Genomic DNA, 19,776 nt, shown 5'->3' on the forward strand with positions numbered 1-19,776 from the left:
GTTTGTAGTTAGAGTAAATTGCTCAAAAAAATATAAACCAGATTTTAGAGTGGTTTGATCGTCGTGACCTACATCCACTTCGCTGATTTCTCTTCCGTCAAGGCTACTGGCATTCACTATCGGTCTTCCTTCAATAAGCGAAGACCAACCATCTTTTATACCCCTCTTCTCCTTTTCACGGATTTAGGTAACAACCCTTATAAGCACTCACACTCTTCTTACAAAATTCTAAACTTAAGATGGAGGAGGGAATTTCTAAATAGATTGCAATAGTGTTTTATCACTTTTGAATACTCTGTGCTTATGTATTTTAACCAGGGATGAGAGGGGTATTTATAGGCTTCAAGTTGATTTAAACTTGAAGCCTAAAAATATCTCATCCCGGGTTTCTCGGGCATGAGCGGTGCCATCGCCTGTGTCAATCTGACACTGGGTGGTACCATCGTTCAGCCTGGGCAATACCATCGCCTGGGAGGCTGTGCTAGGCGGTACCACCGCCCAGACTGGTGGTACCACCGCCTGACATAGTCTCGAAGACTATGCCACGACGGTGAGACTTCTTGGGGCACTGTTTGAGCTTCTTATTGGGCCCAACACAGTTCTTACATGGGCCTAGCTAGCCCCTAATTAGGTTGGGTCAAATCTAAACCCAATTACGTGCTAACTACGAAATCTAAAATATAATATGAGTTAAATAAGTATGTAAGTTTATTCTTCCGGCGAACTTCCGACGATCTCTCGGCAATGTTCCGGCGGACTCCCGGCAAGCTCCTGGATTTCACGATGATCTTCTTGGCGAGTTCCGACGAGCTTCTCTGGCAAGCTCCAAGACTTCTTGGCTGGTTCCAATAGAACTTCTGACGAACGTCCGAACTTCCGACGAACTCTCGAACTCTCAACAAAATCGCGTCCTTGACTCCGGGACTTCATTTTGCTTCATGCTTTGCTATCGTAGTTAATTCTGCACATGTAAAACACACTTCGATCTAGACAATTAATACTAAGCATTAATCATGTTGTCCGGCATTTCATTGGTCCCTCGACGCTTCGTCCGATTCTTCGGTACATCGTCCTCTCTTGCGGCATATTACCCAATCGGCCAGTTGACTCCGCAACTCCTATATCCTTGGCGCAATATCCGCTCTTCTTGGCCTGATACTCGAATCTATGGCCCGAAGCCTTCTGTCGATATGTCGATCGATCCACTAATTCGACGTCCAATCTTCTGATATGTTTTCCTCCGGCACAACATGATTCTTTCTGTTTTAATTGTCTAATCATGATCGAAGCATCCTGCGTTACTCAAAACGCAGATTAAAACATAAACACTTATCAATTGGTTTCATCATCAAAATATGAGATTCAACAATTGTAACAATGTACGAGCAATAACAACGAATAAGACATTATATGATATTACTTATAATACTTTTCATTCAATACATCAATAAAATATAGTAAATATGGTTGAAAAACAATGTAAACAAAATAAATGAAAATGAGCAAAAAAACATTTAGTGAAAATACTCATAAATAATTAGAATATTAAGATGAATATATGAATTTAATTAAAAGGATGGATAAAAAGATACTCATAAATAATTTATTGTGACTATGATAGATAATGAAATAAAAAAATATTTAAATTGATATCGATATATGCAAAGAGATCTACAAGTGCCATGGATAAGACAATTGGTATTCATCATCCTAAGAGAAACTGAGAAAAGCTTAAAAAGAAGACTCTCTCACAAACTATAAATAAAATAATTTAAATAAGTATATTATTTCGTACAGAGGCAAACGATTGTAAGATATTCATGTAATTTAATTTTTTCACTTATGCATACAATTTCATATCTTATTATTGTATTAAATAATAAATGAAATTATGACAAATTAGGTGCTGTGGTGTAGTGGTTATCACGTTAGTCTTACACACTAAAGGTCCCCAGTTCGATCCTGGGCAGCATCATTTGCGTTAATTGGATATAGTTTTTTCTTTTGTAAAGTTATTTTTAATTAATTTATTTATATATATTTTTTCATAATATTTTTTTAAAATAATCATTTTACCCTCATCGACCATCACCTTTTTCCCTCTATCGAATCTTGTTTGACTCACGATGGAAGTACAATTGATGCTACGGGCATGCCACCCTCACTTTCTCTCCTTTCTCGTCGATGGCCAATGAGAATGAGAGGTGTGAGGAGACTAAACCAACGAGAATATTGCATGCACAACAACAAAGGTATTGTAGCGAGCTATCACATGAGTTATTGGTAGCATCATAAGAGTTGCGTGTGACGATGCAAAGTGAAAGCAATAGGAGGTCATAGAAAAAAATTTTACTATGGGTAAAATGATATTTTCATACATCACGGTGCTCTACAAGATTTTTTCAATTTTGAGACATTCTAAAACTTTAAAGGTTGTTTTCGAGAATTTATTTTATTTATTTATTTATTTATTTATTTATTATTATTATTATTATTATATAAAAATGCTCATAAATTTGAGAATTTCTTATCAAATGTCTCAACTTTAATAAATTTTGACAAAGCATCCCTTTTTTATAATAATTATTTTACCCTTGGCATTTACAAAGTCCATTGTTGTTTGTGCTTATCGATTACCCTTATGCTCTTATGTTGTCTTGCTCAAGTTTGAGTGCTGATAACGATACTTGTGCCCATTCCCTTTCGGTGAGAGAGTTGCAAGCGAAGTGTGTATGGGGTAGGGTCTACGAAGGCAATGATAGGTATGACAAAAACAAAAATAATTCTTTAAACTTGCTAAGGGCAAAATGACTTTTTATTCTTATTTTTGGGTATTTTTCAATCGGTATGCTCGATTTTATTTTTCTCCTAATAGTATCGTTAATTTTAAAAATATCCAGATTACCCCTCAAAAATTGTTCGCATTTATATTGTTTTGGTTTATGATAGTATTTTTGACTTGTTATAATGTTTTGATTACTACAATAAAAAAAAATATTATAAGACTTACTTAAAAATTCTGTAAATCATCTAAATAAACTATTGACATTAAATTATGAAGTATATTAGCTATGGGTAATTTTTGGTGAAGTAATTTTTATAAAAGATCTGTATCCATAAAAAAAGAGATAGATAGTCTCTAAAGGCAATAACAATTGTACCAACTTTGATCAGGATGAGATGTATCTAAACAAATAGTAAATATCATTATCTGTAGCCTTACCCCCGAAATATTACTCTGTCAAAGCCATATATCATCACAAGACAAATTGTACCAACGAGAAACCATGATCATAACAATCTAATAACTGGATATTTCATATTCAGCTATCGGATTGTCTGAAATGACAAACAATTGTGTCAATAGACAGACTATAGAAGTAGGCTTTAAAAAGTACGTTCAAAATTTAGTAAATTGGGTACAAATCTTCAAGAGTCAAAATCATTATGCACTTGCATCCCCTCAAGCACGCATCAATGCTTAATATTACTGACCAATCCTGATACAAATATTCTATTCTACATATTAATTAACATGGCTAAAGCTATCAACATCAGATATTATCTAACTAATATCAGAGACCAAAACCAACAGCAGAAGCTCTGTTCTTCCTCTCACAGTGCTCTTCTTTCCTCTCTGTTTCTTCTGCTTTGCTGCAACCCAAGCAGCCATTCAACTTCGTTTATTCTATTATTCTCCACTACTTGCCATTAATTATACAAAGAAGAGAATGTCAATGTTTACCCTTATACATTAACTGACACTTTCAAAGTTGACTTCAGAGAACGTTTACCTTTAATTGATCAACTTGTCTTATAGGTCAGAGACCGGAATCGTCTGCCGAAGCTCTGGTGTTCCTCTCACATCGTTTTTCTTTTCTGTATATTTCGTCTGCTTTGCTGAACATAGCACCCAACTTGGTGTATTCTACTGTTCTCCAATACTTGCAATTGATTGAAGAGAACTCTTATTCAAATGTCAGCTTCAGAGAATGTTTACACTATATACATTTAAATAAATAAATAAATATATGTATGTATTATGTATATATGTATGTGTATATATATGTATTATATATATATATATGTATTATATATTATATATATATATATATTATATAATACATATACATATATAAATATAATCTGACTCTTATAAATGTTTTCTTCTCCTCCAAAGCAATTGACCTGAAAACATAGTATAGAATTAGAATTATCAGGGTAAGAGCTGCCAATTTATGTGAATGCTGATTTCAGCTGCTGTTTACACTAACATTAGATCTATTCCCACCATTCACGTCCTGATATTGGATGCTTAAAGTGGGTGTATGACATTCTGAACATGCTGAAATATATGATCTTCCCATATGTGGGTCCCTTGATGATGGATGTTGCCTCTCAAATTGCCTAACCTACAGTGGATGAAAGTATATACCACATGGCCTATATACCACAAACTGGTAAAGAAAGTATTCCGATGAAAAATATATTATGTATATCATCCCATATTTTAACTGAAATTTAGGACATTATATACCACATAGCCTGTATGGTTCTGATAAGCTGAGACGAGGCAGGGGAGAAGGAACATGAGCTGCTCCAGTAGGTTGGAAATGGCAATTTGGTTCTTTGCTTTTCTGGGTGTCTCAGTTGTCGCAGTTCATGTTCACGGCCAGCAGCTTCCAAGTACCGAAGGTATGCATATACGTGATCATCAGAAACTTTGTCATGCTGCATGTGTAGCCCATGCCTCTTTTTTTTTCCCTATAAATCCTTCATGCTGCTGAAACAAAGGTTCAAAGAAAAATAAAAAAACAAAAAGTAACTGAAAACATATTTCTTTCTACTTTCTTTTGCTCTATAATTCAAAACCTGGAGTTTTCATACACTATAGACTGTTAGCTACCTAAGAGCAAATAGGTTTCTTTAACTTTGTTTTTTCATTTTTTGTTTGAACTTGGTGCGTTTACTAAAAACGCTAATGTATTTTCTTTCCATCTTTTTCATTGGTAAAATATGTAATTTAAAAGGCTGCTGAGAGGCCAATCTGGGGGACTTACTTATCTCTTCAGTCATCTGTCATTACCTGCACCAGACAGCAGAGTCAAAAAAGCAGTGCCTTCGGGTGTGCAAGTCATTAAACACTCCAAATAGAAGCCTAAAAAGGCAAATAAAATTTTTCAGTTTTTTTTAATCAATAACATAGGGCACAATAGCAACACACTGGTGTATGTGCATATAGCCTGTGAAAGTTGGTCAGATTACGTACAGATGAATTTCATCCATGTGGAAGAATTTCCATAATTATAAAGGTGAGAAATTACACAAATATCATTTTTGAAGAGAGAGGACAGGTCAAATATTTATATAGCATCTCTTGCTCAAACTCTGTTGAAGAAGGGAAAACTAGCCTTGACATCGGTTCCGGAATCGATGGTTTCAGTTCTGAATCTGTCGGTTCTGGAACTGATAGCTCCAGTTCTTAAATTTTGGGAAATAGAACCGAATCAAATAGAGGCTGATTTTGAATTCAAAGTTGGAACCAATGATTCTGGTTCCAGTTCAATTCTGATTCTAACCATTAGTTTTATAACTAAAATATATATATATATATATATATATATACAAAATTGTGAATCGTCGATCCAAATCAAAACTAGAACCATCAGTTTCGGTTGGTTTCAATTTCGATTCAGGAACCGCCTATTTCGATTCTCAAAATCTGAAAACTGTAACTGAACCACCCAGATCTGGTTTCAGTTTGGTTTGGAATTGGTAAATTGCCAGACCGGTTCGCTTCTGATTCCATCCCGGTTTGATTCTAGTTCAAATCGAATCGTGATTAAAGCTAGGAAAAACCAACCGCTAAACTAAGGTTTAATTCAGATGTCACAAATCTAAGAAATATTTTCTACTTTTTTGTGCTTCCTAATAACAAAACATCACACATCAAGTAAAATTCTTATTTTCTTCTGTAAAAGAAACCACTTAAGCTGCTTTTGGGCATTGTTATATTTTCAAAAGAGCAATACTTCAGAGGTCCATATATGGAAGCCATAAAAGGGGTACTCTACCTGTGATGGACGCCATATGCAATAGTTATAATTGGTTGCCTTTTCTTTTCCTTCCAAGAGAAGAGGGGTTATTACATGGGACCATCTTATAACTCATAAAATGAATTAGATGTTTTAGACTTAATTAACATTTTAGAATGGTTTATTAGGGTCACATTGGCAAACAAGAGATTATGAACTCAAACCGTAACACTCTTTTTTACACTCCCTATTTGCATCAGTTGCTAGTTTAAGTCCTTATTCATTTTTTCCAGACAAAAAAGATCCTTATTTATCATATCATTAGTATGTGAACATTTTTGTTTCTTCTTCAATATTGGAGTAATCAAGGGTGCATTGGTAGAGTGACCCATCTCGATTATTACAAATTGAAACATCATAGTACATTATATATATGTGTGTGTGTGGTACTGGTACTTGCTTTTGCTACCATGTTGCTTGATGAAACAACTGGATCTTGCACTCAGAAACGAGTCTCAATTGTGTTGCTAATGTATCTGTTTCAAAGCTATACAAACAAAAGGTTTATGCTCTGATTTCTCATTGGTATTGTCTTATTCAGAATTTGTCAATATGAATTCAAGTTGTGTTAGTTTCACTTATTAAACATATGTTTCTTATAAAACAAGACTTCTAGTGTGTCTAGCTTATGCAGGACAATCTACTTCAGCATTTATTTCAAAATTTAATAATATGGTTTCTCTCTCTCTCTCTCTCTCTCTCTCTCGTTATATATTTATAGTTACCTATCTGTTTATCTAGATTCTAGATACCTATTAATCCGAATACGAAGTCAGCATTAAAACAAATCATGGCTATCTTCCCTCCTCTAAAGCTTTCTGATCCTACTTAGCCCCACAGCAGGTTGACTTTGTTTGTTACAGAATCTATCTTATGAGGCCACAAGGTAGGTCAACTTATCAGGTCTAAGAGGCCGAGGGTTAGGAAAAAAACCTATAATTTTAGTTAGACCGAGCCACCTGAAAAACTTTTCAGGAGGGAATGCCTTCTCTCACAGGACTGATTCATAGGTCAAAACTATGCAAGTCATATCACATCACGTTTTTAGGAGACAACATCACCTCAAAAGGTTTCAAGGGTCAATATATCTAGCTAAGTAGCATTTTACATGAGAAATCATAGTGAGGGGATCTTCGATTACAACATAAGGTATGATATTCTTCATTAGTATTTTTATTAAAGAACATGGAAATATCATGATAGATATATATGATATTGAAAGGTTTTTCACATTAAGTAGATCATAAAATCATATGCAAATGCTAAAACAAACTGTGTATATAGACAAACCTGGTAGGTGACTCTAACAACACCAAAAATCTCCCTTGTGGATGGAGCTCATTTTTCATGTTGATGTGCTCCACCTAGTTAACGAAATGCCTCTGTAAACAAGAATTATAAAATTTTAGAAACAGCTTAGTAAAATTTCATTTTTATTATATGAAGATATTGAATGAATGCAAAATATGAGTAGTCCAATATATAAGTGGTGTCATACAGTGAGTGCAAAATGGAAAAATCTGTAGAGGTGATGAACAAATGCATATGTCTCTAACCAACAAAGGCATCTATCTGAAACATATCTCAGAATAAAAATTTATTTGCAGGTTATATAAGCATTGATTGTGGCAGTAACTATAACTATCCAGATCCAACCACCCAAATACCGTATGTCTTGGATGACCAATACATAGATAGGGGGGTAAGCTACAACATCTCCTCCAGCTACTTGACCCCCTCACTAGCAAAGCAACTCACAGACGTTAGAAGCTTCCCTGATGGAGCCCGGAATTGCTACACCATGCCTGTGTTGCAGAATCAGAAGTATCTCATAAGAACAACCTTCATGTATGGAAACTATGATCACCTGAACAGCGCCATGCTGCTATTTGATCTGCACTTGGATGTCAACTACTGGCAAACAGTGAACATAACAGATGCTTCTGATCCTTATAGACATGAAGCAATCACAGTTGCTATGACAGACTTCATGTCCATCTGCTTGGTAAACACGGGCCACGGAACCCCCTTCATATCTGCTCTTGAGATGAGGCCTTTGAAGAATACAATTTACCCCATAGCAAATGCCACAAGAACTCTCATTCTCTATTTTCGTGTTGATGCTGGATCACTGACAAACAACATAGTGAGGTGAGCAAAAGAACCTTACAGAGCAGGCCATGCCTGTATTTTGAATATTGAACTGCTGGAGTTTTTGCTGTCTTCTTTTCTATACAAACATACTTATACATTTTATGTATATACCGGACAGATACCCTGATGACCCTTATGATCGTATCTGGATACCATGGAGTGGAAGCCAGTCATGGACGACAATACACACCAACTCGACAGTGAGAAACTACGGCAAGGATTTTGAGGCACCATCCACAGTGATGCAAACTGCCCTTACGCCAGTGAACTCTAATCAGATGCAATTCAGAATTTCCTACATCAGCTGGCAAGCCAATGTTAACGCGTTCCTCACTGTCCTATACTTCTCGGAGGTGCTGTCCCTCACTGGCAACAGCTCAAGGGAGTTCAACATCTATATAAATGACTACTTATGGTATGGGCCATACAGTCCACCAGCAAACGTGGCAGATTGGATTTACGATCCTGTTCCAAAGTATCCATATGACCAGTACAACTACACAATAAACGCCACCAGTAATTCCACCCTTCCACCACTTCTCAATGCAATAGAGGCCTATTTTCCAATGCAGAAAAAGGAAATCACAACCAACTCCAGTGATGGTAAGCCTTATTTGCTGTCCTCTTAATGAAAAATTGCAATCGAAGAGCAAAAATGAGCTTTGCATGCTTGACATTGGTTGGCTTTGTCCTTGGGGAATCAGTTTATGCCATTATGGTAATAAAAAAGCAATATAAATTGAGAAGAAATTGGATGGGTGATCCATGTGCTCCAAGACAATATTCATGGGATGGCTTGAGTTGCAGCTATAATAATCCTGATCCTCCAAGAATCACATCTATGTAAGTTGTCATGACAACTTGTCAATGTAATAAAATAATTAATTATCTGAAGGATTACCATATCAACCATTTAGAATTGAGAAAGTCATCTCATGAGCTCAAAAGTTTTGCAGAATGCTATCGTCAAGTGCGTTGACAGGTGCAATATCCACTGCATTTGCTTCGCTCATGGCAATTGAGATCTTGTAAGTTTTTAAAAAAATCTCATAATTAGTTGTTTTGATTGTGAAATTTGGGTGGGATAAATAAGTAAAGCTCTTAGTTTTTATGCTAATCTATTTTGTTCAACCTGGATAAAATGTCAGGATAAATAATTTAAGTTCTTCAATTGCCGTCTGGTTGACACTTGAAATTCAGTTAAAAAATTAATCTTTGCATGGAATTGTTTTCTTTTCTTTTGTAGTTATAGTCCTTTTAGAAGTTTAATTTCTGCACCAATAATATCTTCAAATTCAATTGACAGATGAACATTAAGTTAGATCGACCATGACAACTTTTAGGGTGTCAGTATTGAAGCTTTGTAGTTATATTACCCTCAGATAATTAATGAAAAAAGTTCTTACATTTAAACATTACAAAATATGTGAAAGGCACAAGGGAAACCAATAAAACATATATGGAAAATGCAATCAAATCATTTTGAAGTGCATATGCTTGGATAAGAATTTCAGATACCTTCCTCATGGGTATAGAGATAAAACCAACACTACCAAGATAATTCTCTGGCAGCTTCTTAGAAGTCCAATGATCAGCCATCAATTTAACTTGAGGAACAAACACATCAACCTCAATAGACTTAGCTCCTGGAAGAAGGCAGAAAGCCAACATCAGTTCTACATATAAAACCAACACCACCTCAGGAGTGGAATGATAAAAAGCTGCATCAAAATTCAGCTTAATATATAAAAGGGAAAAGGGATGATCGTTTCATCCAAAGATATAGCTGATCTTGACAGACATCAAACTTCCACAGAACATCAAACAAGAAATTAGCAGCATTAACATCATATTTAAATATAGCATCATGGCTTGTATATTGATCAGCGAAAACCTATCTTTCCAGAATTTCACAAGATAAGCAATTTCAGACCTATTATATTAGATAGGAAAACACCATCACTAAAATTATAATTGATCCAAGAACCACCATTCAACTAGTCCAAAAACTCAATAGACAACCTACTTATGAGGCAAAGATCACTACCTAATCTAAACTTAACAACTTTGTTTGCTTCCATTTAGAATATGTAGGTACGCTGCTTCAGGACATGTTCATAGTAAAGCACATATACTGGGGGACAATTTGCATTTCCCAAATCTTCTTTCAACCATTCCAATTATTGTGAGAAATTCATGGGGTAAGGGAGTCAGTCATACATGAGTGTAGCAGCAAGCATGCCATCAGGAAAATTAGCTCACCTGGAAATATCTTGGTCACACATAATTGGAGAATAAATGAAGGAACAATATAAGGCAAAGAGTCTGTAGATCAGCCGACCTCTAACATTGCGTCATAGATGATTTGCTCATCTTCCAATTGACCTATAAAGTTGCAATCTGAGAGGCATAGGTTGAAAGATGAAGGATTCACCTAAGGCCCAATGAGCAGTTCATACCATTGACAATACACACTTGAAGACCATTCCTCATTAACAGAAATTTTGTAACTCATATACATGAGTTCCATACAAGTAGAATAAGGATCCAATCGACCACACTTGCAGAGTTGCAGTCACTAATTTAAAACCAAGTCTAGAATGATCACTAAGTGCATTCATGACATTCCTCACAAGGAACAAGGTCCAATCAATCTTAAGGTCTGAAATGTGGAGCCTCCCTCATGTCTAGGTCAAGATAGAATCCCGTCTGAGAAGGTGAATGTCATTTCTGGAGCCATTCTTCTTCTAAATGAACTACCTGATAATCCAATTCATATGATCTAGGTGAGAACAGTGACTAAAGTAATGTGGTCACCAAGGGGCAAATTATCTTTGTCCTACTTAAAATTTTGTGAAATTTATCAACCAAAAATTCCTGATCTCTGACAAGAACTCTTGTCCAAGGCACTTGGTAAGTAAAAGGAAACTGTAAATACTAAGCTTAAGAAATATAGCTATGCCACATTTCCTTCTAGAGCTAGGCCACTTGGGAAGAACACCCCAAAATTATAACAGTTACCTTTAATGATAGAATCTCCTATAAGCTACCTACTACGAGATGACAAAACATGCTAATCGGCCCTAGTAATTACCAAGGTGTCATTGGCATAAAGCAAATGATTAATTGAAGTGCAGGGAACTATAGGAAAACCAATAGTCTAACCTCTATCTTAGCAAACATTAACAAAGAAGAGAGAACTTGGAGACTGTAATGACAAATAAGGGGATAGAGGATCACCCATTAGTCAAATCTCTTAAAAATGAATCCAACTAGTAAACCTATCATTGAAAATAAAAGGAAAGCTCAGTGACCCAAAGCTGCTTAACATTATCAGACCCATAGAAGTTCATTATCTGAAAGATTGCATTCCACTTCCACCTAACCTAAATATTGGCTTCTTCCATATCTTTCTTTTGTTTCTTATTTAAAATGGCATTAATTGTGATGTACAGTTCCAGCCAGAAATAATAAGTTAAGTTGCTTTGCCTTATCACAATTTGTCCAAAACCTATGACTGATGCATTGTTGACATCCCATTTCAATTGACTTTTCATTCAGGGATCTGTCTAACAACAACCTAACAGGAACTATACCTGATGATTTGGGAAATTTACCATCATTGCGAGTCCTGTAAGTTCAACACGAGCCTTTTGAATCAGGTTTATGGCCGAAAAAGGTGATTGTGCTTTAACTTTGTGTTTGTCGTTGCAGAAATTTGAAAGGAAACAATCTCATCGGGCCTGTTCCTGATTCTATAAATCAAAAGGAAAACAAGGGGCAGCTGACATTTATGTATTTGTTCCTTCTCCTTCCTACCATGCTATGATAACTAAAAATAGTATTGTCCTTCTCAATTATCTGATTCATCATTATAGTTGTGGCACTACCAATTTGGTTGGCAATAATTTAAGATTAAAAACTTCCTAGAGATAACTTTAGCAGATGTCTGTAGTTCTAAAAGGTATCTCTTCTTGGACAAATTGAAATGCCAACTTGTCAATACTCTTTTCGGTTGTTTTTTTCTTCTATATATTTCTGAGGCTGGCCTTTTCAAACTGAGAATTGCAGATTTGAGCACTTATTTCTTTATCAAGAGGTAGTAAATCAGAAGCCCAACTGAGGGATGTTTTTTTTTCCTTTTCTTGGATGTAATTGAAGGAAGTGCATTTCCACCAAGATTACATTTGAAGATAAATAAAATCATGCAAATAAAAGAAAACATAAAGAAAATAAGGAAAATGTATACAGAACAATAGAAGAAAAGAGATCAGAAAAGACATATAACACAGGTATAAAAAAACTCAAATGGAAAGGAAAGACTTAAGGAGCACTTGCTCTAGGTTTTTCATCTCCTGGTTTGAGCACACAATAGAACATGGTAACTATTTGTTTCAATTCTTTCTTAAAGACCCTACTCTGATCTGGGATTGCTCATTGGATCACCAACATTTCAGAGGTGCAAAACACTTCCTTCTCTTCATATCAGCTCTTTCATGTACAATGTTTACTAAATTGTGCCTGCATCACATTCTTAGTGGAGTCCAGTCGTATTCTGACTTTTTAGACCTCAGTTATTTAATTACATATAAACCCTATATATGGTGCAAATGGTGAAATAATAGAGTATAAGCTCCTTTTTTTAATACAAAGAATCATGTAAAGGATTAAAATCAAGATGCAATTTTCTTCTTATAGAGTGTAGCAAAATTCTTTATGTACCTACCGGTGAAAGATGATAAACAAAACCTAAAGTACTTGAAATTGATATATGGAAGGCAATAAATACAAGAAAATAGGAAAACCTTTTTTTAATAGAAGAAAAAGACAAAACTCATGTTTTTAACCCCAACCTTGGTCCTACTGTATTTTTTGTTGCATGAATGGATACACTGATTTTCAGATTTCTTGATAATTTTTCACAAACAGAGATAAATGACAAGTAGGATATCCAACATGATCTTGGCAATGCAAAGATTGATGTAATGATGACTACTCGATTCTGTCTACTTTAAGCACCAAACAGTGTTCAGATACTGATCTCGATCCTTTTCATTAAAAAAAGATCACTTTTCCCTAAAAGAATCAATGGCTTTTCTTAGTTTTGAATTTCCATTCTTCATAAATTGTCATGAATTTTTGCTTCCTTCTCCCTGATAGTGATCAGAACCAGCTATTTAGTCCATATGTAGAGCACTGAACATAATGACAAGAAGCTAGAAGGTTGCTTTTTTGGTATTCTGAAAGCAGAGATTCTCTGTTGACAATGTCCTTAACATATTTGGAACTAGAGATGCTAACCAACAAAGAAAAGAGCAAATTAGTGATTAGTTTAAGTTTTATTTGGAGGTCTAAAATTCCATTACAGTACTGACTACTAAGTACTGACATTGAAACCTTGTCAGACCAATATGTAATCAGCAGTCACAGTATCAGTAGACCCAAAAATATTAAAAAGGTTACATTCAGGTATTAGGCAAGTATACCATAATACTTCTATACTACTATCCAATCAGCTAGGTTATGAGGCAGTATTATTGGCATGATGCAAAATTTCAGACCAATGTAATATATAATCTATTAACTATGTTAATTTATTGATGTAGGTTAAGAATCTTTTTCTCATCTAGCAGGAGGTGTTTTTCATTTTTACCTATGGTCTTCGTCCTTTATAAAGGGTTTTCATTGGAAAAGGATCAGCATATATTTGTACGATACAATTTCCCTCAATTCTCTACAAGATCAGATCTGCACACATAAATTGCATTCCCAAAGAGAGTGATCCAAACAAGCATTACGTCAATAATAATGACAGGTTTCTTTAAATAGTGGATCCACCAACTACACTGGAATGAATATTCATTATCCAGAGCAGCATTGCTCTTCCCTATAAATGAGGGATATGAGTTCCTGCAGATGAAGCCAATGATGTGCTGCATTTGCATTGTGTTTCAACTTTCATGAAAGAACTGTCTAATAGTTGTCTTGAAGCGGGAAAAACACTTAAGGAAAAAAGTAATCCCTTTTTATAAACTGAAAATTTCTTCAACTACACATCAACAGAAAATTTTTGGACACCTTACTGATACCACAACACATACAACAGTAAAGGGTGACAGTACAAGTTAGGAAATTTCTCAATAAGTGAATCAAATTGATGAGAATGACACAACTTTCTCTTTCTTCTTTTTCACAAACATAAATTAAGATGGGACATCTTGTACTTCAAGGGCATCGTCTTTCTTTCTTTCTTTTTTTCTTTTTTTGAGGATGATGGATTATGAGCTCCATTATGAGGACAACTCACATAGGCTTCTGTAGTGCATGTAAATATGAAGGTTTTTCTGGGGATACAATTTTTTCTTTCTTTTCCATTCCTTCTGTTTTATTTTATTTTCTTTTCTTTTGAAAGATGTGCAGGATTTAGATGGCTCTATGTTTCTTTTTTTTTGTAATTAAAATATGTCGTGGAAGTTATACACTTTTATGAATATCGGCTCCATACCCCAAGTATATATACATGACCATGATGCTTATGCTTACTGGATTTCCTTGATGTCAGCTTTGACCACAAAATAAACCCACAACCAAAACCTGCCCCCAAGATCTCCACACCTGTAATTGTGGTTATTTCAGCAGTTGCTGCTGTACTACTCTTGGTATTGGTGGCTTTATGTGTATGGGGATTGAAAAGAAATCGACAAGGTAAATTTCTAAAGAAAACTATGGTTTGTCTATTCCTTACTCATGTGAGTATATTTAGAACTAGCTAACTTATATTCATCCTTACCTTTTTATTTATGGTTAAGCACAGGTTTTGCCTCAAGTAAGTCTACAAGACAGCATGGTGAAGAACACTCAGCAGAACTTCAGAATCATGAAAACCCTCCAGCACCACCTGCGGGTCATCTGTTCACATACCCACAATTAGTAAAAGTAACTAATAACTTCACAACAGTCATTGGCAAAGGAGGATTTGGAAATGTCTACCATGGATGCCTAGAAAACGGTATACAGGTTGCAGTTAAGCTACGCTCGCAGTTATCACCACAAGGGGTCAGGGAATTTCTGGCTGAGGTATGTGATTTACCAACTGATCAACTAGGTCTAGAGTTGCTTCATCTTCCTCAGTATGGAGGTGTTTTACTTCCATTTTGGCACGTGCTCTCTTCTTCAGACACAAGAATGACCTTTAATGTTCTTTGCATGCATGACAGCATTTTGCACTGTCTTGCAGGTTCAGAACTTGATTAGAGTTCATCATAGGAATCTGGTTTCTTTAATTGGCTACTGCAATGATGGAAATTACCTTGCTCTTGTGTATGAATACATGCCAAGGGGAAGTCTTCAAGAGTACTTGAAAGGTCTACATTCCAACATCTCACAATTACAGAAAAATTATCTAATGAACATAAGCTAATCATTCCTGTGCCGGTTCTTCAACATACTTGAACCACTCCAAGTACAACCCTGTGGATGCTTAGTTCTCAACTTTTCCTGTTTTCTCAGAATATGACACAAGAACAAGAACGTCTTTTAATGAATTGGAAACACTAAAATATATAGATTAGAGAACATCTCAATTTTGTAAAATTTACAGATTTGCTTTTCCCTCTTACTCCAAATACTATTACAAAGAACAATTAGCCGGATGGTAATGTCATATGGTTATTGCTTCCCTGAAGAATTATGCTAACATAAAAGTAATTTCCTGAAGACCATGACATCTAACTGTCTAATTAAATGGCTAGCTTTGTATAATGTTGCATATGTGCTCATCTTTAGTAATCATTTGATTCTTCTAGCTTCCAAATTCTCCTACAGGTAAAGTTGGTCTTCCAAGATTGGCATGGACCGATAGGCTTCGTATTGCATATCAAGCTGCACAAGGTTTTCAAGGAAATCTTATGAACCTATTTATTCTCTTTGCATTAGAGAATATAATTTATCTTCTTCTCAACCTCTTTTAAACTTGAATATGCAGGATTGGACTATCTGCATAGGGGATGCAGTCCTTCAATAGTACACAGAGATGTGAAGAGCAGCAACATTCTCTTGGGTCAAAAGCTAGAGGCTAAAATAGCAGACTTCGGATTGTCCAAGACTCTTCTTGGGGAATATGACACACATGTTTCCACACGAAGGGTGGTCGGCACTCCTGGATATGTTGATCCACTGTATGTCTATTTTACCACTTCTTTTATACTTATCTATGGAGATCGCTTGGCAGTTCTCAATATTTTGTATCACTACAGCTCAGAAACCTAAGAGTTCAAGAAAATTAACCAAGCATCATCACATGTCTATCTGCATGATCATTTCTCTTTTAAAAATGGTCAGAATAGAAGCCTGCCGATTAAAAAGCATAAGAACAGGTGATCACATAGTTTCAAATAACCCAAAAATATTTGATAATAGACACTCCAAAATTTTCCAAAAATATAATGCTCACTATGTTCATTAAGATAGCAATTAGCATGACTGCCAGAAGTTGCTAAAAATATTTTGCTTGAGGCAATGGTAATATTCTAAAGACTTGATTGCACTTTGTATGTTGGTTGTCCAATATGATGCATGGTGCACTAAAAGCTATTCTGTATTTGTTTACTCAGGTACCATAGTACCTTACAGATCAACACAAAGATTGATGTTTATAGTTTCGGGGTTGTTCTCTTGGAACTGATCACTGGCCGATCTCCAATAGTCCCAGGTTCAGAGGATGCTCACATAACTCAATGGGTGTCCCAAAGGCTTCAAAGGGGCAACATTGATGATTTTATTGATGGCAGGCTGCAAGGAGATTATGATGCCAATTCTGTCTGGAAGGTCATTGATCTAGCAATGAGGTGCACAACACAATCTGGAAGCCAGAGACCAACAATGGCTGAAGTAGTTATCCAGCTAAAGGAAAGCTTAGAACTAGAGACTGCTCATGACAAGGGCGAGAGCCTGGACAATCAAGGTCTCGATACAAGCCAGACAAGTGCATTTGGAATAGAAAGAGTCGTATCAGGAAATTTTGGTCCATCTGCAAGATAAATTTGATCACACTGACCCTTGTTATAGTACTATCTTCTCCAATAAGAAGTATCTATCTTGTAGATACTAGAACCTCTCTGCGATCTGTGTAATTTATATTTGCTACATTTTGTGAGGTGGTCTAAGCTTGAAATTTTTTTTAAAAATTTTGCTCCAAATTTAGGTCCATAACGCCTCAGGCAAATCCATAGTTGATCAAGTAACTGCATATCTTAGTCCTTAAGCATATATGTTATTGGACTAATAGAACTTTTGCTCACCTCTAATTTTGACTGTATACAATCAAATCAACCTGAAAAACAAAAAAATTATTACTTTGCACCACACAGAACTGCTAAAAGGGAATGTTTGTTAGTGAAAATTGCTCCCAGTTATTTGTCTCTTCAGGTGATATTAATATCTCCTGATTCCTAAGGCTCCAAATGTCATAGGGCATAATGATGACTCTCAAATCATATTGATCTTGAAGCGCTTTTCAAACTGTTGAACCTGGTTGAAGTGAAAAGTTCTCGCATTGATCCATGGAGTATCTCTAAGCTGCAATTGTGCTGAGAACAGGAATTATTATTACATTTGGATATTTAAATCCAAGTCTGTCAAAGCTGTAAAAGAGTTCTTATGAATGTACACTAGTTTTCGAGTTAAGTTTTCTCGGTGATTTGAAGTCAAAACCAACTATTGTCTGCATAATAGATTTAAGAGAATGACACCATTTATTTGTCACTGGCCATTGCGGTCATTTCAGTTATGTATTATCACTCACTACCAACAGGCAGTACTTAAAAGTGCAACAATATGTGTATACAATGTATATTATTATATTTTGCAATATCTTCCAAAGCAATTTAATTTTTTTTTATCAACCCTAAAGATTGTAACTTGAGACCATTTAGCCTTAGTCTAATCAATTAAAATAAGGAATATTAGGTGAATAATCATATGCAATGATGAAAAATAATTTAAAAAAAGGGATATTTCGTTATAGCATGATATTCACCATGTGGCATGACTTCCAATTCAGTCTTTTATGTAAACTCGATTTTCTATCAGTATATCAAGTAACAATGAATTTTACTATTCAATATGGAACTATTGAGCTTTATGTGCATTTCATGTACACAAAGATTATCAAGAAAAAAAACTATTCTCATGTGCATGAATGACACAAGGAAGTCACTAGTGAGCTAAAGTGACTGTATTCCTCATCATTTAAACATTGTGCACGTTAGAAACCCCAACTCATATACATCTGCAGCAGCTCCTTTCGGTAATGTTAAGTAAAAAGAATAAAAGAACATGATACACAGAACTAATGGAGTCATTTATGATTAATGTTTTACATATGTAGACAAAATCATAGTGTTTAGGGATATCAATCAAAGAACTGAGTGGAACTGTACAATTTTGGTACTCTATTCTCAAGATGTTATTTGAGAAGTGCCCACATCTATAGTAACCACATCCCCACAGCATAAGCCAAAAGAAAATTGACCGAAAGTAGCGTACAAGACCCAATCAAGCTTCCCAAAGTCTATTGAATCAACCATGAGAAAATGCACAAAGCAGGACAAGGATCGAACTCCAACCTTCCGAGAGAACAGACAAGTAAATTTAGAAAACCCAGATCAAATATTTCTTATAATTCAAAGGAAACGCAACATAAATCATAAACACAACAATCTGAACAAACACGGAAAGAAATCAATCACAAATACGTTCAGCAAAGGGAAAAAATATCACATTTTTATCCAAAAAAATCGACCACACAATTACATACCTCGACCAATCTCGAAATCCACCTTGTCGTGGTCAACAACTAACGCCGATTTCGTCAACGTCGGTACACCGAAGAGAAGAAGACGTGAGAGAAACGGGGAGCGTGGCCACGAGGAAGCGACCTCGCGGCGCGTCGCCCGAATCTTCGACCCGACTCCATCAGCAAACATATTTTATAGGGATCGGTGAGGTAATAACTATAGTTTTAGATCGAAGAATTTTAGATGAGTGGGTTAACCTCATCAAGTAATGAAGTAGTTATCACATTATTGAGTTATCGCACCGACATACTGATTGATACTACTCGATATCAGAAAAGAAAGTAATAAAAAGATTAAATACTATTTAATACTGTTCTATATCGGTCGGATAGTTTGAAGCGATGTGATCTGATCCGATCGACATTCGAAACAAAGTGGAGTTCTTCAGCAAATGCTCACTTTTATATATACGAAGAATATTTGTTGATCATCGTCCGCTTTGCTACCTGCCTTGTGATTGACGGAGCGCTTTGGCCCATGTGGGGCCTCCGGTGGGGTCGCGGAAGTGGTGTACCGCTCTAATCGTCCAGCTATTACCTGTTCCCATGAAGGAAGGCCGCCCTGCGCCGTCCATCTCGTGGACCCGCACCATCCAAGATCCAACGAAGACCGTCGGTTTTTGGGGCTTTTCTGTAATCCGGCGGTTTTGGAGCCGGACTTGAAGGGTAAGC

The 19,776-nt window shown here is 35.7% G+C and overlaps 1 protein-coding gene, 1 long non-coding RNA gene and 1 other non-coding gene across 16 annotated transcripts; 2 read left to right on the forward strand and 1 right to left on the reverse strand.

Annotated features, from left to right (window-relative positions):
• The first annotated feature begins 1,902 nt into the window (after window positions 1-1,902).
• On the forward strand, window positions 1,903-1,975 carry TRNAV-UAC (transfer RNA valine (anticodon UAC)). Its single transcript has one exon. It is a non-coding gene; the product is annotated as a tRNA-Val (tRNA).
• Window positions 1,976-3,383: 1,408 nt separating this feature from the next.
• On the reverse strand, window positions 3,384-19,457 carry LOC135613192 (uncharacterized). Of its 14 annotated transcripts, none has more exons than XR_010487279.1 (6): window positions 19,066-19,457; window positions 9,768-9,895; window positions 7,386-9,274; window positions 5,061-5,158; window positions 4,275-4,783; window positions 3,384-4,188 (listed from the first exon to the last, which is right to left on the reverse strand). It is a non-coding gene; the product is annotated as an uncharacterized LOC135613192 (long non-coding RNA). The 14 variants fall into 14 exon arrangements; XR_010487305.1 differs by having other exon boundaries at window positions 7,386-7,477; window positions 7,963-9,895; XR_010487292.1 differs by having other exon boundaries at window positions 7,386-7,477; window positions 7,763-9,895.
• Window positions 4,572-17,546, forward strand: LOC135613140 (probable LRR receptor-like serine/threonine-protein kinase At1g51860). The gene is made up of 13 exons (XM_065110213.1): window positions 4,572-4,695; window positions 7,703-8,246; window positions 8,368-8,852; window positions 8,954-9,092; window positions 9,206-9,277; window positions 11,811-11,882; window positions 11,964-12,044; window positions 14,812-14,954; window positions 15,064-15,326; window positions 15,487-15,613; window positions 16,074-16,139; window positions 16,234-16,426; window positions 16,862-17,546. Exons 1-13 carry the CDS (start codon window positions 4,590-4,592, stop codon window positions 17,286-17,288), a joined length of 2,718 nt encoding a protein of 905 aa, XP_064966285.1. The 5' UTR covers window positions 4,572-4,589; the 3' UTR covers window positions 17,289-17,546.
• Window positions 19,458-19,776: the final 319 nt, after the last annotated feature.

Source organism: Musa acuminata, chromosome BXJ1-1 (genome assembly GCF_036884655.1).
Source record: "Musa acuminata AAA Group cultivar baxijiao chromosome BXJ1-1, Cavendish_Baxijiao_AAA, whole genome shotgun sequence".
In the NCBI taxonomy this organism is placed as follows: Eukaryota; Viridiplantae; Streptophyta; class Magnoliopsida; order Zingiberales; family Musaceae; genus Musa; species Musa acuminata.